The sequence below is a fragment of the Adiantum capillus-veneris genome, chromosome 14, assembly GCF_014529385.1.
Source record: "Adiantum capillus-veneris isolate H3 chromosome 14, ASM1452938v2, whole genome shotgun sequence".
NCBI lineage: Eukaryota > Viridiplantae > Streptophyta > Polypodiopsida > Polypodiales > Pteridaceae > Adiantum > Adiantum capillus-veneris.
In genome coordinates this window covers 139,766,476-139,788,931 of record NC_140944.1, presented here as the reverse complement: position 1 = coordinate 139,788,931, position 22,456 = coordinate 139,766,476, and the positions used below count along the sequence as shown (strand labels likewise).

The 22,456-nt window shown below is 44.5% G+C and overlaps 1 protein-coding gene across 1 annotated transcript in view; it reads left to right on the top strand.

Moving 5' to 3' along the window:
• LOC147443238 (uncharacterized) overlaps positions 1-21,248 on the top strand; it is a 41,612-nt gene extending 20,364 nt beyond the window's left edge. The window contains exons 3-5 of the mRNA XM_086529148.1: positions 20,220-20,445; positions 20,531-20,673; positions 20,793-21,248. Coding sequence (XP_086385274.1) covers positions 20,220-20,445; positions 20,531-20,673; positions 20,793-21,128 — 705 coding nt within the window. The 3' untranslated portion in view covers positions 21,129-21,248. The remainder of the gene's footprint in view (positions 1-20,219; positions 20,446-20,530; positions 20,674-20,792) is intronic.
• The last annotated feature ends 1,208 nt before the right edge of the window (positions 21,249-22,456 follow it).

Sequence of the window (22,456 nt, the reverse complement as noted above, 5' to 3'; positions counted from 1 at the left end):
GAGTGTCCAAGTCTGTTACAGATACGGCTTTTACCAAAGTCCGCGAGGCTTTGCAGAAATCTCAAGAACGATAAAAAAAGGCAGCGGTTCGTCATCGTCGCGATTTGAAATTGAAGGAGGATGATTGGGTGCTCTTACGTTTTGAGAAGGCACGTCTGAGAAAGAAAAGGGAAAGGAGAGGCTTTTTCCAAAGCTTAGTATGTGATACTACGGACCTTTCCAGATCTCGAAAAAGATCAATGATGTCTCCTTCCGTCTGAAACTGCCTAACAGATTCATAATGCATTCCATGTGAGTCTCTCGAAACCTTTCAAAGGTGATGTACCTGATGATGGGGAGCCCGATGAGCAACCCGAAGTAGAGGAAACGAGGAGATTCTTGTTCTTGATCAGATTTTGGCACATAAGGACACAAAGAATAAAGGTAAAGTAAGAAGGCGGTTCTTGGTTTAAGTTCAAGAACTATCCTGCATTGGATGCGAAGTGGATGGAGGAGGAGGACCTAGCAGATATTCCTCAGATTGTGAAACTTTACCTTGAAGCTTTTGGTTTAGCATAGTCTATTCCAAATGGAACCCAGAATTTAGCTTGGCCGGAGATCTGGTGCAGTGGGATGCACAAGAGGGGAGTTACTCCGCTCCTTTGTCAACAGATACCTCGATTTTTAGAATACTAGAGTCACTGATGTCTCTTTGAGCTTCAGGGATACTGAGAGTTGACAGTATTTTGCTGTATGACTTTATGAAATGGAATTCCTGAATATGAAATTGATTTGTTCTTGACTTGTTTTTAAGTGTAGGAACTGATAGACAAAATGACTGTAGCATTTTGGTCTAATTGATCTCGAATAGACATGGTTGCAATAGGGGTTAGTCAATCGGCCATCTATGAGGTCCCGACTGGATCTAGATGCGATTACTAGCTACATTGCTATAAATCATGGTCTAAGATCCGAATGAATGTTGAATGTCATGTGATGTGATTGTCGATTGGTACATGTGCTAGATGTGTGTTCCTAGTACGTAGGTACTAACAATCAGTGTCTGCTAAGGTAGTTTATGGCTTCTGTCTGTTTTGCAGGCGTAATCGAGGGCGATTACAATGCTTTCAAGAGGGGGGTATGTCACAAGGTGATGACGTGGCTGACCGCTATACACACACACACACACACACACCCTCTGCAAGAAACCCTAATTGCAGGAAACCCTAACCCTAATTGCAGGAAAATCTAACCCTAACTGTAGGAAAACCCTAACCCTAATTGTTGACACGTGGCAGCTGTACGAACGCCTCCGTGATTTGCTGCGGATTTTCCGGAAAGCAGTTTTGCGGCAGTTTTTGGGCATAGCTTTTTGGCATTGCTTTTTCCATGCAATTGGGAGAGAGAGAAAGCGTCTTTGCTTTATTTTATTAAGCAAGAGAGAGAGAGAGAAAAATCTAATGCTTTACTTTTAGAGAGCTTTTGATTTTCAGCTTTTGGGGCTCTGCTTTTGGCATCCCATGTAACCTTTAAATAAACGGGCTGGCCTCTCACAACTTAGTGCATCTGGACGCAGAGTTTGAGTGTGAGTGCCTGCCCGCACTTTTGTACTTTGAACTCAGTTTAATACAATAGAAATACCGAAAGGGGCGCCAATCTTTGGGGCCAATATTTCTAGGCACGGAACTCCGTCGAGCCAGTGTTGAATCAATTGTGAACTGTGAACTATTTTGAAGTGGTTATTTGGCGCTGTCGCGGTAGATTCTTGACTTGGAGTGTCCAAATCTGTTACAAGGACCTAGCAGATACTCCTCAAATTTGGAACTTTACCTCGACGCTTTTGGTCTAGCTGTGCCTATTCCAAGAGTTCCCACAGATCAGCGGGTTGAATCTGGTGCAGGTGGGACCGCACAAGAGGGGAGTTACTCCGCTCCTTTGTCACAAATTACTTGGATGGAATAAAGTCACTGATTTCCCTTTGGGTTTGAGGGATACTGATGTGTTGACAGTATTTTGCTGAATGACTTTATGAGAGAGAGAACTTTGACTTGGGATCCCTGAAGATGATTACTCGCACACGATAGTGCTTGAGTGGAATGATTGACCGAATGACTGTAGCATTTCAGTCTCACAATCTTTGGACGTGATTGCGATATGGGATTGGTTAAATCGACATCAATGAGGTCTTGTGCGGATCTAGATGCGATTGCTAAATACATTGTCAAGAATCACGGTCCTAGATTCTATGTGATGTGAATGTGAATGTGATCTTATGTGATGTGACTGTCGTTCTTTGTACAAGTACTGGATGTGTATTGTCTAGTGCGTCGGTACTTAGAGTCAGTGTCTACTTAATTGGTTTATGGCCTCTGTCTGTTTTGCAGGCGTAATCGAGGGCGATTACAATTATTTCAAGAAGAGGGTATGTCACAAACTGATGATGTGGCAATACACACATTAGATGACGTGGCAAGCTGTACGACAGGTGGCTGACGTGGCAGAACAATACGAACATCCTTGATTTTGTGCTGACTGCTGACGTGGTGGACCAGTATGGATTTTCGTGATTTGCGTTGATAGGTTGTTGACGTGGTAGATTATACGGATTTTCGCTTTTCACGCTGGTTGTTGATGTGGCAGGGTTGTACGGATTTTCACTTTTCATGCTGGCTGCTGATGTGGCAGGGCTCAAAGTTTAATACAAAAGAAATATCGAAAGGGGCGCGAGTCTTTGGGGCCAATCTCTTTGGGCACGGAACTACGCCAGGCCGTGTCGACCAAAATTGAACTGTGATTTTAAAGTTTTGAAGTATTTAAAGTGATTTTCTCGTGTGTCGTGTTGGATTCTCGTCTTGGAGGTGACCAAGATTGTGACAGTAACCATTTAGCATTCACATCTTGACCGCATTGATCTTTTCATGAATATCTTAATATGCTAAATCTTGTTACTATCAGATTCAGATCCTCATTTCAATCAAGCAAACCATGCCCATGACCATCTCCACAAGACACTACATCCACAGAGCATGTATTTTACAAAATCAGACACTTAGTTCACATGGAACACTTGTGTTTCAATCATTCAATCTAGCCATCTCATTCAATCTAGAACTCTTGATGCACCTAAATCATCGTGTAGTCATCTTATCCTGCCGGAACTCTTAATGGACTCACAACAGTATCCAGTCATCTCATCCAGATAGACATCTTGATGTACTGGAATCTCATTCAGTTATATTCAATTAGCCATCATATCCAGATCTCGCCTCTTTAACAAATGTCTAGATGTACTAAGTTCAAATCATTCATCAAACAAAATGCTGCAGACAGTTCATCTTTCTCTACATGTCTCTAACAAATATTAACAATACACACATGGTACATGTTTTCAGTTCAATCAAGGAAATTTTCAATTCAATGCACTTCTGTTTATAAAGTCATTCCGCACAAATAGTGTCAGAATGTCATTATCCCTAAAATCTCAATGAGAAATTAGTGACTTTATTCAATCTAGGCAATCTGTGACAAAGGAGTGGAGTAGCTCCCCTCTTGTGCCGTCCGCACCGCACTAGATTCAACTTGCTGATTCATCGGTAACTTTTGGCATAAACAGTGCTAATAGCCGAAAAGCTTCATGGTGCAACTCTCTGTGAAGAGGATTTGGGAGGTTCTCCTCCTCCATCCACTTTGCATCGAGGGCCAAAAGGTACCCTTGACCAAATTATCCAATGGACCTAGCTACCTTTCTGTGCTTTTCTCGTGCCCTGTGACCTATTGATAGTCTTGTTGGCCTCCCTGTCCTTGACACCTTAATCTGGATCTGTGGAATTCTCTGATCTACCAGCTGATTCCCTTTACTTTCTTCCCTTATGCCCCGGGATGTGTGGCTAGCCTCATTGGCCTGCCCTATCCGCTGACACGTTAGCCTCAGTCGTCGGAACCCTGAGATACACTATCATCTGACCACTTTCTTCATCGGAATCCTCTAACGAACGTGCATCTCGTTCCCTTAGTTCGTTGGAGAATTGTAGCTTTGTGGACTTCCACAAAGCATTTGACATAGTGCCCAGAGCTAGATTGATGGGTAGACTATAGGAGATGGGAGTACCCACAAAGCTGATTTGGGGGATCCTGGCATTATATAGGTCAGTAGTGGGGCATGCACGCAGTCCAGAGGGGTTATCTGCATTAGTTCACTCCACTATCGGGGTGAAGCAGGGCTCCCCTCTCTCTCCTACTCTGTTTGATATGTATGTGGATGAGATTTTTGACTATATTGAGAGAGAGGGTGATAGAGGTGCACTGCTGGCAAGGACATGGATTCCATTATTGTTATATTCTGATAATATTGTGTTGATCTCCAACTCTCCGGAGGGTATGCAACGTCAGTTGGATGCTTTGCATAGGTTTGCCCACGACAATGGTTTGTCTGCAACCTTGGTAAAACTAAGGTTATGGTGTTTAACACCACTCCACAGTGGACCAAGAGATCAACACCCGCGTTCACATACGGCCATGAGACAGTGGATCCAGTATACAGATGCTTACACCTACCTTGGGGTGGTATTTAATGGACCAACATTTTCATTGAGGAGAGTAGCAGAGACTAGACTGACCAAAGCATATGCAGCATTGGTGGATTGGAGAGGATGATTCAGTTTTAGGAGCCTCGGACAAAGCTTTGTTTTTGACACTTTGGTGGCTTCCGCATTGCTCTATGGAGTTCAGATATGGGGGCCTTCATTGGACCATCACAAGAGGTCGGGTCGTACTGATGGATGGGGAGACATGGAGAAGCCTCTGGTCTCTATGATCTTGCGGCTTATTAGAGCCAAGGCTTCAATACCACGACATTGTTTGAGCAGAGCTAGCTGCCCCCCCACTAGTGTTTGAGGCGCTTACCAGATCAATCTCCTTTATACACTGCTTGTGGGACCTCCCCAAAGATAGATATACCCGCCCAACACTTGAGTCTTCTTGACAACTAGCTATGCAGGGAGATACAACACACTGGTATGGGGAGATGACATCATGGTTTCAGATACATGGGTTCAGCATGGACATATTGCCCCCCTTCCAGTACTCATTGGATGCACCCTCTCTGACTATTACACAATCTGAGATCACCAGGCTCATCCGTCACGACCTGACTCAGCTAGATACAAAGAGGACTTGGACACAATCGGCATAAGAACTGGGCACGAAGATGGCTTTCTATAGAGAGCATCTTCTCCAGCTTACTGAGGATGGCTTTGTGAGGAGGCCCCAGATACACAGACACCCACTTATCTCATGGGATACGATGTGCTATTGTCCAGATACTCACATCTTCACACCAGCTTCGGATCGAGTCTCGTAGAATCTAGATACAGCGGAGTACTAGCTGAGGCCATGACATGTCCTATATGTCACATGGAGCTTGAGACAGAGTTGCACTACACATGCCACTACCCAGTTTACTATGAGACACAAAGCCGCTTTCACTGGCTATTCAAAGAGGGCTTTGGATGACTCCCTAGAGTCATGGGTTATAAGGGCCAGAGATGTCTGGGATTGTTTTTGCTCAAGCTGCGGAGACACAGAGAGAGCCTCATGAGAGGAGAGGCTAGCGAGTCTCAGAGACGGATCAGACTTCTTTAGAGCGGACACTAGGCAATTGGAGGAGCAGTTACGACAGCAGAGCTCACATTCTCCTCACACCAGACTCCAGAGGCACGCTGATCGATCGAGCGACGGAACGGAGGTTGCATTAGAGGATTCGGATCACTTTGGCCCGACATGGACAACGCCCGGTCAGACTACTGACCATAGAGGAGATTGATGAGATCCGCCAACGACCGATGATGGATCTCTTGTGATTTAGCTCTTTTGAGGATTGTACACCCTGCTCATCTTGTACCGGCCTTTGTATCAGCTCTTACCCATTATATCCCTACACACACACCCACATTGTGTTGTATCAGCCCTCAATCACTACTTTCACCCCCCTACTCATATCCTACACAATTCTAGCTAGCTGCGTAGTTCACATCTAGTAGTTGAGGATTCTATTGTACCCCTTTTTCAATACCTTTTTATTTTTGGTACTCAGACATTGTATCAGATTCACCACGTTGTAACTTTTTGGTCTCGTAGGTCATTTTGGCCTTTTGAAGACGTTAATATAACATTCATTTCATTTCATTTCTCTGTGTGTGTGTGTCTGTGTGATCCATTGCTATGTTTGGACACTAGAAAGTCTCTTGTTGGGATGTCGTTTTTTGTTGTTTCTCTACTAAACTACCCATGCTAATAATGAAGACCTACAATGCGCAAGAGCTTAAAAGCACAACAGGAGGCAGTTGCTTAGAGATGATGAGCTTTTGCAAAGGTCACAGCCTATAGAGAAAAGTAGCTCTTATCTGCCATTATGTCGAACTTCGAAGTTCCAAGATTAAGGTCGAGCGTGAGGCATAGCATATTAGGGTCTGCTATGCGAGTATGAGGTCTATTTGCAACCCTTGTCATTGAAGTTGCATTATGTGAATTGTGTGGAGTGCGTTTTCCTAACACAATTGCCTTGTAAAAACTCGGGTCTTATTACTGATTTTAGCCGGCCAGCCATCAGATCTACCCCTCTGCAAAAGCAACCCCCTTGGTGTGCAAAATGGTTGAGATCTAGAATTGTTTCAGCATTTCCCTAGTGTTTTCTTGATGATGATGATTCATTATCAAGACTGCTGCAAAAGGGACTCCCCTAGGAGGTGTTTGCATGAGCGTTTTTTAGGCACAACTACTATCAGTACAACCTTCTATGCGGTTAGGTGTTTGCATCGGCGTTTTTCAAGCAAAACTACTTAAGGGAGGAAGAGAAGAAAGTTGTAACAAACTTGAACACTCCAAGTCAAGATTCTACCGCGACACAACAGAGATTCACTTCAAAACAATTCACAATTCACACTTGAGTCGACACAGCCCGACGGAGTTCCGTGCCTAGAGATATTGGCCCCAAAGACTGGCGCCCCTTTGGGTATTTCTTTTTGTATTAATCTGTGTTCGAAGTACAAGAGAGTGGGAGGGTTCTCACTCTCAGACTCTGTGTCCAGATGCTCTGAGTTGTGAGGCCCTGCCCACGTATTTAAAGGTTACAAGGCATGCCCAAAAGCATTAACTCAAAAGCTTCTTACTCAAAAGCATTGGGCCCAAAAGCTTTTAGAAAATAAAGCATTCAGGCCCGAAAAGCATCTCAGCGCACTTTTCGGAAATCCGTACAGCTGCTTGCGTGAAAAGCGAAAAATCCGTACAGTTGTCCGTACGCCTGCCACGTCAGCGTGCTAGTGCATTTTGTGGCGGGTTTTCCTCTGGCTTCCACGTCAGCATGTCAGCGCATTTTGGGGCGGGTTTTCGTTGGCTGCCATGTCAGCGCTTTTTAGTGTGTGTTCGTGTTTGATGCCACGTGTCACTGCAATGTGTCTGCGGTCTGCTGCCACGTCACCCATTTGTGACATACCCCCCTCTTGAAAGCATTGTAATCGCCCTTGATTACGCCTGCAAAACAGACAGAGGCCATAAACTGTCTTAGCAGACACTGATTGTTAGTACCGACGTACTAGGAACAACTTATCTAGCACATGTACCAATCGACAGTCACATCACAGGACATCACTTGACATCACAAGACATCACTTGACATCACATGACAAATCACATTCAACAATCATTCCAAATCTCAGACCATGATTAATCGGCAACGTATTGAGCAATCGCATCTAGATCCAATCGGGACCTCACAGATGCCCGATTAACTAATCCATATTGCAATCATGTCTATAGAGATTTATGAGACCGAAATGCTGCAGTCATTTCGTCTATCAGTTCCTGCACTCAAACAAGTCAAGTACAAATCAATCAGTATCATTTTCGAGAATTCCAGTTGATAAAGTCGTTCAACACAATACTGTCAACCCACAGTATCCTTGAAACCCAAAGAAACATCAGTGACTCTATATCAAAAATCGGGGCAATGTGTTGACAAAGGAGCGGAGTGACTCCCCTCTTGTGCAAACCCGCTGCACTAGATTCACCCATGCTGAAGTCGGGGTTCTATCGGAGTAGACTATGCTAAACCAGGTAAAAATTCACAATCTGAGGAGTATCTGCCAAGTCCGCCTCCTCCATCCACTTCGCATCCAATGCGGGATAGTTCTTGAATTTAACCAAGAACTGTCTTATCGCTTTACCTTTTATCTTTCTATCTTTATGTGTCAATATCTGTTCTGGAACGAGTATCTCCTCGTTTTCCTCCACTTCGGGTTGCTCATCTGGCTCCCTATCATCGGTCACATTGCCTTTAAAAGGCTTCAGGAGACTCACATGAAAAGCATTGTGAATCCTCCAAGTATCGAGTAGCTTCAGTCTAAAGGAGACATCATTTATCTTTTCTTTTATCTGGAAAGGTCTATAGTATCTCATGCTAAGCTTTGGAAAAAGCCGCTCCTTTCCCTTTTTCTTTCTCAGGCGTGCCTTCTCAAAACGTAAGAGCACCCAATCGTTCTCCTTTAATTTCAAATCACAACGATGTCGATCTGTTGCCTTTTTTGTGTCTTTCTTGAGATTTGTCTAAAGCCTCCCGGACCAAGTCAAAGTCCCTCGTGAACTAATCGGCTTCAAAAATCTTATCTTTCACTGCTAAGGAAGGGTGGAACCTTCGTAGCAAATTCAATAATCTCAAATGGCGCCTTCCCCATCAAAGAGTGGATTGTGTTTTTGTAGGCAAATTCCACCAAGGGCGAAATACTTTTCCCATGTAGTCTTCTGATCCAAAGAAGAAGACTTCAACAAATCCAGTACGAGTGAATTTGCAATCTTAGATTGCTCATCTGTCTGCGGGTGGAAAGATGACGAGAACCGCAACCGTGTGCCAAGGTTTTGCCAAATAGCCTTCCAAAACAAACTCGTGAATCGGTGATCTCTATCAGAGACTATTGTCTCAGGCATGCCATGTAATCTGAATATCTGGGCACTGAAGAGTCTTGTAGACATCTCCGACGCGATTCGGATTTGATGATATCCGCTCTTCAAATCGATCCTACTGAAACAAGAGGATCCCTGTAGTCGGTCAAGAATATCATCGATCATAGGAATCGGAAATCTGTTCTTGATGGTGATTTTATTGAGAGCTCTATAATCAATGCACATTCTCCAAGATCCGTCTTTCTTGAAAACCAACAACACCGGAGAGCAGTAAGGTGAAGTACTCGGTTGGATAAGACTCTTTTTCAAGAGGTCTTTCACTTGGTTCAGCTCACACGGTAAGGTGGCCGGTTCGGTGGTGTACTTCTAGGTATCAGATCAATAGTATGATCCTCAGGACGAGCTGGTGGCAACTCGCCTGGCAGGCCCTCTGAAAAGCAATCGGCATGAGTGTGGAGAAAATCTTGGCGTTCTTTATCAAGGTCAAAACATATTCGACCTTCAGTCATCATTCAGTTCTCTCTAGAAAAATCTGTTTGCCCTTCATTTGTCAAAGTCGCTTTCTCAGCCTGGTAGTCAACCACGGCATTGTTCTTTTGATACCAAGGGATTTCGAGGAGGACGTCACAACCTCCCAAGGGCATTACATAGAAGTCCTCGTGCCCTAAACACCCCTGACATTGCAAACGAAGTTTGCCAATGATTGGTGTAATGGCATCATCTCGTCCGGGTGCCGCTAGAACTACCTCCGCTTGTGGCCTCAGCCTGTCGGGCATAATTCCAAATCGAGCCGCCAATTCAAGCGAAAAGAAGTTGGCTCCTCCATCAAAGAAAAACGAGGGCTTCTTGATCTTTCACTTTGCCCTAAGTGCGGTAAAGTTTTGTACTTTCATTCATCTCATTCGGTTCGGGCCCACACAATGTGGTACCAGTTCTGCTTTCATCTGCCTTTTTTGCCATGTTCCTCTGTTGCTCTAGAACTCTCTGGCGTGTCTTCAATCTGTTCTTGCTATGCTTTTTTGGGCCACTTTGCGGAGATGTGTCCAAATTCCCCGCAACCAAAACACTTCTCCTCTTTGAGATAGATAGCCTTTCTCTAAGAGTCTGTCGGGGACGTGTATCTTTCTTTTCTTTTCTTGGAACTCTTGCTCTTTCTACTTTCACTATTAGAAGTGTAACAAACTGCTGACGTGTCAAAGCCTAAAGAATGGAGCCAACTTACAGATGCCGGCTGAGGGGCCTAAACCCTAAGAAAAACAAGTAACAGAAGAAGTCCTCCCAACTTATGGGGACCTAGTCCGATGGGGCCCCAATTGACATAAAGGATTAAAATAAAGCAGGACCCGCACACACACAAATACTGATGACGTGGCAGATTTCCGAAAATTGCGCTGGCATGATAACGTGGCAGGCTGTATGGATTTTCGCGTTTTGCGTTGGCTGATGATGCGGAAGCTGTACGGATTTCCGTGATTTACGCTAGCAGCTTTTTGGCTTTGCTTTTGGACCAGATGCTTTTGAGTTTGAAGGCTTTTTACTGTAAACTGCTTTTGAGGCCTAGGGCCTTTAAATATGAGGTTAGGGCTCATTCTCTGGCATGCTTCCTGGCGAAGGTGCAGTGTCTGGAGTACCGACTTGTACTGTGTTGATGCAATATAAAGAAATACCGAAAGGGGCACCAAGGTTTGGGGCCAATACTCTGGGGTGGAATTCTGCCGCTCCGTTCCTCGTGTCGTCTCTCTCTTTCAGTTCAGTTGTTATTGAAGTACTAAAAGTCTATTCAGTCTGTTCTTTTTTATTGGCACGTGGTGCCCGTCTTGTGACAGTGGTATCAGAGCATCAGACGTGTGTTTTTCTGAAAGCATACCGGTCCTACAAAAGAGAGCAGACAGAGCTATTGGAATTTTATTTGAGGGATCTTCGCCCTCCAACCCGGACTTATTAGCCACTCCCACCCTTACTTCATCGCACATGGGGCGCGCTCCCGTCTTCACCGCTCATGTCTTACAGGGCATAAGCCAATTAAGATCACTTGCAAGAGAAGGATCGAGAGTTGTTTCAAGTCATTGTTTTTCTCAGAAGCAGTGCCATGCAGATGTTGATGTCTACAACTACCAAGCAGCATACTCCAAGTACTTGGCAAGCTTTCAAGAAAATTTTTTTGCCCGAAGTTATATGGTTTCTGACATCTTCCTTCGGAGTGCAACTTCTGGCAGAGTGGGGTATCCTGGAATGCTTGCCATGGAAACCCTAGCAGATTATAACTTGAAGTTTCTCGACATCTCTCAGTAGATGTCTCTTCACGAGCAGATGACCTTGGAGGTCCAGTGCGATTGCTATCTTGGGACTACCATCGTTGCCAAAGAAACACTGTTTGTCCAAGAGCTGATGGACCATGCTGTGCTCGGCTACGACCCTATGGAATGAACCTAACCCTAATTTTTTTGGTGGAGGTTTCAGGATGGAAAGTCAGCCGACTTTTCGAGCGCGATTGATGTTGAGATTGCTTTTCTAAGTTTGAAATCTGTTTGAGAACTTGTTTGGTGATCCCGTTTGAAATTTGCTTGAAATGGATGGTATCTGTCTTGAACCTGTTTTGGTGCCGATTTGAATTGTTTGACTTTGGTTTGATATTGGTTTCAAGGATTGGTGATTTTACTCCCAGGTGGAGAAGTGAGAAATACTGTTTTGGTATTGTTTGAACCTCAGAACGACGCAGGCCGATGCCTGGGGAGCGTTTCGTTGTATGCTTGTAAAATAATTGTTGTTGTGACTCCCGGCCCGGACCTGGATGGCTATGCGGGAGGAGTATTAAGAAGTCTGAGCAGTGGTTACTCTCAGCACCTCCAAACGACGCAGGCTGCGGTTTGGGGGGCGTTTGGTTGTAAAAGGCCTCTATATCTCTCGGCCCAGACTTGTTTAGGTTATGCGGGAGGAGCGATGAGGGAGTCGTTGAACATCTCCTGGCCCGGACCTTGTTAGGTTATGCGGGAGGAGTGTTCATCGGCGGCTTTATGTTTCTATATCTTGTAACATGCATATGTAAGCATTTGTGTTGCATTGTGATGTGCCAGCTACTGAATATTCCTAATTGGATGAGATTGCCTGGGTATGTAATTTTTTAGTGCATCAAGACACCCGTGGAAGATCAGTACGGTTTGGGTGTGATGGCTAATTTTACTACGCCGGAATATCAAGAGTTCCGATCTGTACGAAAGGAGAAGCTAACTCCTTGATCAAAAGAGCAGAAAGGAGAAGCTCGCTCCTTGATCAAAACAGTCGGAATGTCCCTCGGAAATTTTTGAGCTAACTTGAGTTGTTTTGCAGATATGCTGTAATCGCGGATGATTACTCTGTTTCAAGAAGGGGAGATGTACCAAATTGCTAACGTGTCAAAGCCTAAAGAATGGAGCCAACTTACAGATGCCGGCCGAGGGGCCTAAACCCTAAGAAGAACAAGTAACATAAGAAGAAGTCCTACCAACTTATGGGGACCCCGTCCGATGGGGCCCCAAATGACATAAAGGATGTGGCAGATTTTCGAAAATTGCACTGGCATGATGATGTGGCAGTCTGTACGGATTTCCGCGTTTTGCGTTGGCTGATGACGTGGTAGCTATACGGATTTCCATGATTTACGCTGGCAGCTTTTTGGCTTTGCTTTTGGATTAGATGCTTTTGAGTTTGAAGGCTTTTTATTGTAAACTGCTTTTGAGGCCTAGGGCCTTCAAATATGAGGTTAGGGCTCATTCTCTGGCATGCTTCCTGGCAAAGGTGCAGAGTCTGGAGTACCGGCTTGTACTGTGTTGATGCAATATAAAGAAATACCGAAAGGGGCGCCAAGGTTTGCGGCCAATACTCTCTGGGGTGGAATTCCACCGCTCCGTGTCTCGTGTCGTCTCTCTCTTCCAGTTCAGTTGTTATTGAAGTGCTAAAAGTCTGTTCAGTCTGTTCTTTTCTATTGGCACGTGGTGCCCGTCTTGTGACAAGAAGTGTGTTGGGTTCTTTGAGTCAACAGTGGGGTAAGTTAGATTGCCCGAGTGTATGGCAAAGCCCCGTTTCGCATGACCCATCAATTCTTGAATAGAATTTGACTTTTGTTCCAAGCAGTAGTCTCGGATCTCTGTAGGAAGTCCGCAGGAAAAGCACTCAATCTGTTCTTTAAACGAGACCTTCTTAAATGAAGAAGCTGGTATAAAAGACCTCCAAAATCTCTCGCAATCAGCGTCCAAAGAATCTTCCTTGGTCATCCGAAGATGATTCCAAGCGGTTCGTATGTCTCGTTCGTACTCCTGAGTCAGCCAAGAAGAAATAAAAAGCCTTTTGAAGTTCAACCATTTAATCGGAGCTTCCTTTCTCAGCAGAAGAGTGGACCACCATGTTCGAGCATCTCGTAACCCAGAAAAGGATTCAAATCGACTGTCCACCTTCTTTTAATTCTTTTACTTTCTTGCTTTTATCTTCGAGGAAGTCATATTGGTTGGCTTTATAAATGTTTCTTCTTTGCATAAAACATGTGATCGTTGGAGTCTGAACTGTCTGAGGATGACTCCTCTGTAGAACTTTTAGAAACTGGTCGAAATCTAGGCTTCTTTGCCTTTTTCTTGCCCTTTCCGAAGCTTTGCTTTTTGCTTCGCTTGTCCATGTCTTTCGGCGAGTACAGGTTCTGCTTTTCTATACTCGTCTGTCTTTTCGGCTTTCCTCCCTACCTGAGAGGAGATGTAAGGTGCAACGGAATGAATGTTGTATTTTCTCAAGATTAGTGATCTATATTTGCTCAAGGTTCCTTTTAGTTCTTAGGGAAGGAGAGAGCCTTCCGTCTTTATGGAGAGTGCTATGATCACGAACAAAGTGAGTGGATATTGTGCGTGCAAGTGTGAGACTGAGAGAAAGAGAGAAGAGAAATACGACACCCGAGAGTTTGCAAACCCTCCTCCGAAGGCCCCACTCTCGTTGGTGAGAGTGGTCTACTTTTGATTGCACAAAGTGGTACAATGCGTATGCAATGGACTGATGCAACTTGGACTATGCCGACGACGACGACGACTTAGGGCTGAAATCTGTGGTTTTCTATTTGCTGAATTTCGGGGCTGTTTCGGTGGCTGAAAATGACTGTTTTACCGCTGTTTTTGTGGCTGAAATGACTGGTTTTGTCGGGGTTCGTATGATGATGAAAAACGCTGAAGTTCTTGCTCTATCTGGCTGCGTTTTTAGGACTGCTTGTACCTGGCTGCAAATGCTGTTATGGCTGCGTTTCTCATGCTGAAAACGCTACACAAAACGCTGAGGGTTGCAGCTGGGCTGGTGATCCAAAAACGCTAATGGCTGGGAGTGTTGGTCGCGAGGAAAAACGCCAAGGGAGGACACTTGATGGCGATGGCTTGTTGAGGATGAAAACGCCGAGGGGGAGGAAGTGTATGGCGATGCTAAAACGCTGGGGGTGGCTCACCAAGGGATGGCTTGGGGAGGTCTTGTTGAGAGAGGGAGGGAGCACCTGTTGCTTGGGAAGCCTGCTGTGCTCTTTGCTCATCTGCCCAATTGTGCTAACTTGGGTTTGCTTATATATTAACTTACCCAATTTGCCCTACTGAGTTCCCAACAAAAGTCACTTAATAAATAAGTGAAAAATGTTAAAAATAGGATAAAGTCACTTGAAAAATCCCCAAACTGACTCTGATGGAAATGCTTATGGTTACGCAGTGTGCAACCAAAGGATATGCATCTATACTGAGTGATTGGGCATGCACGGTCTACGAATAGACTCACAAAAGTGCCAGATCACTTCTAATCTAAACCGATTGGACTGACGAGAACCCTGCTATGGTGTAGCTTGTCCACGGACACATAGGGTTGGGATGTGTCGCGTGACAGGAGAAGCAATGGCCACAAGCCATCTTGAGTAAATCTTATCAGTTAGGTAATTCTTCAGGTGTTTCGCCAATCTCGGATCCCTGGAGTACTTAATCAATCTGTCCACACATTTGCCAATCTGCAGTTGACGTTTTACTCCTTTCTGGCAAACTTGTTTGAATTTTTTTTTGCCCAAATGTTTTTTTTTTTTTTTTTCAGTTCCCGCACCGGATTTTTGCCTTCCCACTGAGAGGTGTCATCTCTGTCAGATTCTTCACGAGAACCCATGTGTAATCTGGGATTCTTAATGGCTTTATGCCCTGTAAGACAGAGCGATGAAGACGGGAGCGCGCCCAATGCGCGATGTATGGAGGGTGGGAGCAGCTAATGGGTCCGGGCTCGGGGCACGAATATTCTTTCTCAAAAGCTGTGCGCTGTAAAAAGGATCCGATCCTCCGCAAAAGAAGAATCTTTCTGCGCTCTGATACCACTGTAACAAACTTGGACACTCCAAGTCAAGATTCTACCGGGACACAACGGAGATTCACTTCAAAACAATTTACAATTCACACTTGAGTCGACATGGCCCGGCGGAGTTCCGTGCCTAGAGATATTGGCCCCAAAGATTGGCGCCCCTTTCGGTATTTCTTTTTGTATTAAGCTGTGTTCAAAGTACAAGAGAGTGGGAGGGTTCTCACTCTCAGACTCTGCGTCCAGATGCTCTGAGTTGTGAGGCCCTGCCCACGTATTTAAAGGTTACAAGGAATGCTCAAAAGCTTCTTACTCAAAAGCGTTGGGCTCAAAAGCTTTTAGAAAATAAAGCATTCAAGCCCCAAAAGCATCTCATCGCACTTTCCGGAAATGTGTACGGCTGCTTGCATGAAAAGTGGAAAATCCGTACGCCTGCCACGTCAGCATGTCAGTGCATTTTGCGGCGGGTTTTTTGTTGGCCGCCACGTCAGCATGTCAGTGCATTTTGGGACGGGTTTTCTGCTGGCTGCCACGTCAGTGCTTTTCAGTGTGTGTCCGGGTCTAATGCCACGTGTCACTGCAGTGTGTCCGGGGTCTACTGCCATGTCACCCATTTGTGACAAAAGTAGCAGAGAGCTTAAATAGAAACAAGCCACCTAGACTTTGACGAGGAGGCCGAAAACTGCCAAAGAATCTCCAAGATCAGATTGCAGATCTCCAAGGCCAACGGTGCATCCGAAAAGAATAAGCGTCACCATTGCATAAATACACTACACCAAGATCTGGGAGAGAGAGAGAGCCTCTAGCCATCCCTTGTAATGACCAACAACCTGCAAACAACAAGGAGAAGGCGAGGCAAAGACCCACCCTAGCCTGCCACACCTCCAAACCAGCGACTCTCATTGCACATATCAAATGTCCAACAAACAAAGAAGCAAAGAGCAAAAATAAGCAGCAAACAACATTCGTGTACACCCCCCCCCCCCCGCCGCCCCCCGCGCAAAAGCAACCCCCCTTGGTGTGCAAATTGGTGGAGATCTAGAATTGTTTCAGCCTTTTTTCATATTCCCCTAATGTTTAAAAAATAAGCATTGGATGACGATGATTCATCATCAAGAATGATGCAAAAGGGACTCCCCTAGGAGGTGTTTGCATGAGCGGTTTTTAGGCACAACTACTATTAGTACACCTTCTATGCGGTTAGGTGTTTGCATCAGCGTTTTTCAAACAAAACTACTTAAGGGAGGAAGAAGAGAAAGTAGCAGAGATCTTTAATAGAAACAGGCCATCTAGACTTCGACGAGGAGGCCGAAAACTCCACCAAAGAATCTCCAGATCAGATTCTGGATCTCCAAGGCCAAGGGTGCATCCGGAAAGAATAAGCGTCACCATTGCATAAATACTCTACACTGAGATCCAGGAGAGAGAGCATCCCTTGCAATGATCAACAACCTGCAAACAACAAGGAGAAGGCGAGGCAAAGACCCACCCTAGCCCGCTACACCTCCAAACCAGCGACTCTCATTGCACAAATCAAATGTCCAGCAAACAAAGAAACAAACAACAAAAATAAGCAGCAAACAACATTCGTGCAGACAACCCAACCCCCCCCCCCCCCCCCCCCCCCCCCCCCCCACCCACCAAACAACCCCACAAACCACATACACACAACACACAGGCATCCCCACTCACAAGCAATCACACAAACACATATACAAACATGCAGAACACGCAACGTAGGCATTGCACACAAAAGAAGAAATCACAATCAGGCAAATGTACAACCATGCAACAAACAGAGAAACACGATAGAAAACTTGGATAAAAAGACAGAAAAGAAAATAAAGAAAACCATCGCAGGCTCACAGTCACTGATAGCAGACTGTGGATGGAGGCAAAGGGGGGGGGGTCTGGCTCTTGGGTCTGCAATTGTGGCGAGCAGCAAAAATACAGGAAGCACCTCAGCACGCAGCAGCACACCGGCACCCAGTAGACGGCAGTTCAATGGCGACGGTTGATTGGTGTAGGCGACCACGAGAAACTAGGAGTGGTCGGCTCGAGACATAGCTAAACAGCATGAGGAAGCCCTAGCTCGCGCGCTTCTCGTCTCTCTCTGTCATCAGTGGGCTAGTGTTTTCATTGAGGAGAGCAGCAGAGACTAGACTGACCAGAGCTTATGCAACATTGGGGTATTGGAGAGGATGTATACACTGGTTTTGTTTTAGGAACCTCGAACAAAGCTCTGACTTTTTGACACTCTGGTGGCTTTAGCCATGCTGTACATCAGATATGGGGACCCTCAGTGGATCACCATGGAAAATCCGGTAGCACTGATGGGTGGAGAGGCCTTTGGTTTCTATGATTACTCGGATGATTAGAGCCAAGGCTTCAGTACTACATGAGATTATTCGAGCCGAGTTGGCGGCACCTCCCCTGGTGGACGATGCACTTACTAGATTAGTCTCCTTTATACACAGTTTATGGGACCTCCCCAGAGACAGATATGCCCGGCTAGCCCTTGAGTCCTCCCAACAGCTAGTGCAACAGGGGGAGATAGCCTGCTGGTATGGACAATGACATCACGGTCTCAGCATGAACAGATTGCCACCCTTCCAGTACTCTCTGGATGTACCCTGTTTGACTCTCACAGGGACAGAGATCACTTGACTCATCTGTCAGGACTTGATTCAACTAGATACACCAGGAGGACATGGTGGATTCAGCCGACATGGGAGCTGGGCACGAAGATAGCTTTGTGACTAGGCCTAGGTACGTGGATACACGCTTATCACATGGGGTACGGTGTGCTATTGGTCAGATACGCACATCTTCTCTTCGGCTTCAGGTTGAGATTGGTAGAGTTGGAGGAGGAGTACCAACAAAGGCCAGGATATGTCACGTTACACGTATGCCATTTGGAGCCGAGGCAGAGCTGCACTACATATGTCATTGCCCCGTATACTATGAGATACGTGGCTGCTTTCATTGCTTGTTCAGAGAGGGTTTTGAACCACTTTCTAGAGTCATGAGATACCAGGACCAGAGATGTCTTGGACTGTTTTTACTAGAGTTGTGTAGACACAGAGAGAGCCTGATGAGGAGATTACGGGAGAACGAATCTCAGAGGCTAGATTACAGATTTCTTTAGACCAATTGGGCAGCTTGAGGAGCAGCTTTCACAGTAGAGCTCAGATCTCACCCGCACCATAGGCACAGTTATTGATCGAGCAATCGAGTCAGGGAGATCCATATGCTGACGACTGCGAGGAGCTTCACAACATCGACGGAGGCTGTAGCACAGGATCCAAACCATTGTAGCTCGGCACCCGAGACGCCCAGTCAGAATACTGACAATGGAGGATATTGATGAGATCCGCCAGCGACCGATGATGGATATCCTATGACTTCATGGTCACACATTATCCACTCACCTCTGTTGAGATTGTATCACTCATTGTATTAGCCGTTCACTCATTGTATTAGCCGTTCACTCATTGTATCAACTATTACTCATACCCTACACGGTTCCAGCTAGCTGCTTAGCTCACTTCCAGTAGTTTAGGATGTTGCAGTATCTTTTTCGGTACCTTCTTTTAGTATCATTTAGTTTTTTTTTTCGATACTCAACATTGTATTAAATTCACACTTTGTAACTTTTTGGTCTCATAGGTCACTTCGGCCTTTTGAAGGATAATATATCATTTCATTTCCTCTCTCTCTCTCTCTCTCTCTCTCTCTCTCTCTCTCTCTCTCTCAGCATTGTATGCTCACCTTCAAGGACAAAGAAGAGCGACTAAGGTTGCTACGACAATCTCGCCTTCTCAAGGGACAAAATCTTTGGATCGCCGAAGAATTGACTACGAATCAACTGAAGTAAAACAAGCGAGCTCAAGAAGATGCATGAAGCCTGCAAACAAGGCAAATGGGTTGTCTATCGAGGTGGTAAAGCTGTCATTCAAGAGTTTCGAACTCCCAAACCGGCTCCCCCCAGCCATAGCTGATCTACCTTCTCTGTCCATAGTTTTCTGTTTTTTGTACATCACAAACTGAGCGCACTTCTTAGTTGAGTATTTTGTCCCATTGTTCCGCAAAGGCTTGTGCACAATGTACTATCTAATGCAAGGGTGAGTTTAACATGTACCAATTTGGACGTTATGGAACCCAAAATTGACCAGTGGCCTTGTATTATGTTGTTCTAACACTGTACAAACTCAAAAGTCAAAAATCTTGTCTCTGGGTCTTGGTAGTAAATAATTGCGATTATTTACTTTTCTTAGTTTTTTTCACTTCTTAGGCTTGTTTTGTCAAGTAATCACCTTGTTGTGGTTTCTGGACAACTTTGGTTTAGTTTGAACAAGATCTGTCCAAGTTATCAACTGTTTAGTGTCCGTAGACTCAGTTTTCAAGAATCTCGCTTAAGTCTCACTTTTGTGATCCAAATTTCACCAAATTTGATTTTTGGAGTCTACTTGATATGCTTGACCTTGTGGTATAAAACAAAGATGGGACAGTGTTTAGGAGGAGAGAGTACATATTAACATCGTGTAAAACGGTGCATACAATGCAGCTGTAGTTTTGGTAGCTATAGTGCAAAACTATGCATACAATGAAGCTGGCGACTTTGGGGAACTTGTATTTGTTACCAATGACGGCAATCATATGAGTGGTAGTATGGGCATTTGTATCTTGACAATGTTCAGTAGTGTTGGAAAATCCAGCTGCAGTATATTATCATCCTGAAGACTGCATTACTGAAAGAGTTTCAAGCAGCAGCACATTTTCATTCCTTTGGGATACGGACTTGACAGTGTGAAATACCTTTTTATCTCAATTTTAATGCTTGTTGTTGGCATTGCAAATTCTTGCCCTATCCTAATTGAAGTTTCAAGGTTGTTAATGAAGATGGCTTTTATATGCAAAGTTGGGCTGTTCGAGCATTGATTCAGTTACCTGTATGCTTTTTGCAGCCAATGTTGTGTGTCAGTGCTGTAAATCCCTATCTATATTCCAGGGTACCAATCCTTTCTCATGTTAAAGAGACCAGAAGGAAGCTAAGCAAACTGCTAGCTTGTATACTGTGCCCTAGTCGTGCCAGAATCGTGCAGAAAATGGTTTCACGGCGGTATCTTATGGAAAACAATGATTTTTTTGCCCTGCAAGATCTAGAAGATCTCTCTAAAGGTGCCTTCGCAGGTAGAATTGACATCCTTTACTTTTTTTATGATAAATGCTTGTAGGATTAAACCTGTCTGATCTTCTTCATTCTTGTGTTGTACAGTGTTGCCGAGTGTTCTCAAGAATGTGATGGACACCTTGAGACTGCATGTAATGAAGCATTGCTCTGTATGTTCAGAAGCTGGAGAATGGTGTGGTGCTGGAGTTCTTTGTGAAGAACCTTTCAGTCCCATTTTTCCTTTTGAGGTTACCACTCTTCGATTGTACACGCATTTTTTTCAAATGAACTCTAAAGGGGCCCATCACTTGTACTGAAAGTGCTTCTCTTCATAGAGAAACCAACTTCAATAGCGTTTTTTTTGCAGGAGGAAAACACAACGAATTGCAAGGTCTGTCACACACCTTTTCACAAGGCTTGCTTTTCAAAATTCTCCACGTGCCCTGTGTGTTGTGATGATCAGAGCAGCAAGTCTGCGTTGTCCGGAGTGTCGGAACTCTCCCAAACCGAAGAGCTTGCTGAAAATCATAGGGAGGTGACGCTGCTTTTAGGTGGTGAAGATGTGACTGCATCTTCCTCTTTGGCAGGAGGAGCAGATCTTCAAGGTGGGTTTGAGCTGGATAGACAGTCTCACACTCCCAAGAATTGGCCGTCTTTCTATAGTTTGCTGCCGAAACCGCGCTTGTGGCAAGTTTCTTGGTGATTTATTCACTACATGTAATCAGGTGACCGCAAGCCTTGTATAATAAAAGCTGCCATGTCTATATCATTGTTGTACATCACATTGATAAATTGAGCACAGTTTGTTATCAATGAAGCAAAACATGTCTTCCTCTTCTTTGTTGAGGTTAGAATAATAGACACCAAGGGTTTATAGCTGAAGGTGCAGGCTTAGGATTGAGGGTACTCTATTTGTGTATGTGAGGGGAGTGAGCCCATGTTCACCACCACATTTTAATATATGAGAGGAACTGCCAAGTTAAGCTGTAATTCCCCAGGATGTTCATTTGCAGCTCCATTTGTTGCAATTATACATGCAGATTCTTTCTCTATATAAAATGGTTTTAAACATTGGAGTTATGGTCGAGTGCGGTACTGGGAAAAGTGTTTCAAATTAATAGGTGTTATCCATGTTTTTCTAATTATCTACAGAGCCACATATGTATTGCTCTAATTAAGAAGCTTATTTTCAGGATTTCTCTCTAAACAGTCTTTTAAGCCTCGCTGAATGCAGCTTGGAATTGCATAGATCACGTCCCAGAATGTTTATGGGGACTGGCATGTCTTATGCCACTATGTTTGGCTCTAAATGGAAGAAGCTAACATTGGTGCTTTTTGGAGAGGCTGTGTTCCATATCTATGGGTCTCAACCCAATGTACTACGAAGGAAAATATATCTAGGACTCGATTGTAGTCCCTATAGTCCCTATATGTGGTGTGGGTGCTTTTGACCCTTGTGATATAACTTGTTCACCCCTTGGTGTTGTAGAAACTTCTCTATGCCTGTTGATGCATGCCACTAGACAATAGGGCCACAAACTAGGAATCCCAAGTAGACATTCAATCATGGAAGTTTTTGTACACCTTGCGAATCGTACAGTAGTACGGTATACAATTGTCTGGCTTTACTTATACAAATATGGTCCAACCGTTTTTTTTTTTTTTTTTTGAAGCCTCTACCTTGAGACTTTGGTCTTTGTGCCTACTGTATACAATTGTATGGCTTTACTTATACGAATATGGTCCAACCTTCTTTTTTTTTTTTTTGAAGCCTCTACCTTGAGACTTTGGTCTTTGTGCCTACCCCCCAGGTCATTTTTTGTAAGTTGTTCGGCCCTTTAACCGTTGGACCTAGGTGTAGTCCGAAGTCATGAGGTAATTGGTAGATGTTCTTTAAAAATAATAAGTAAAAACACCGTATTTATCTAAACCGTATGATACAATTTGAAATACATCACATATTCCCATACGAAATTGTACCGTAATTTTGCGTACGATCATGCAGTGACAACCTTGCATTCAATTTAATTC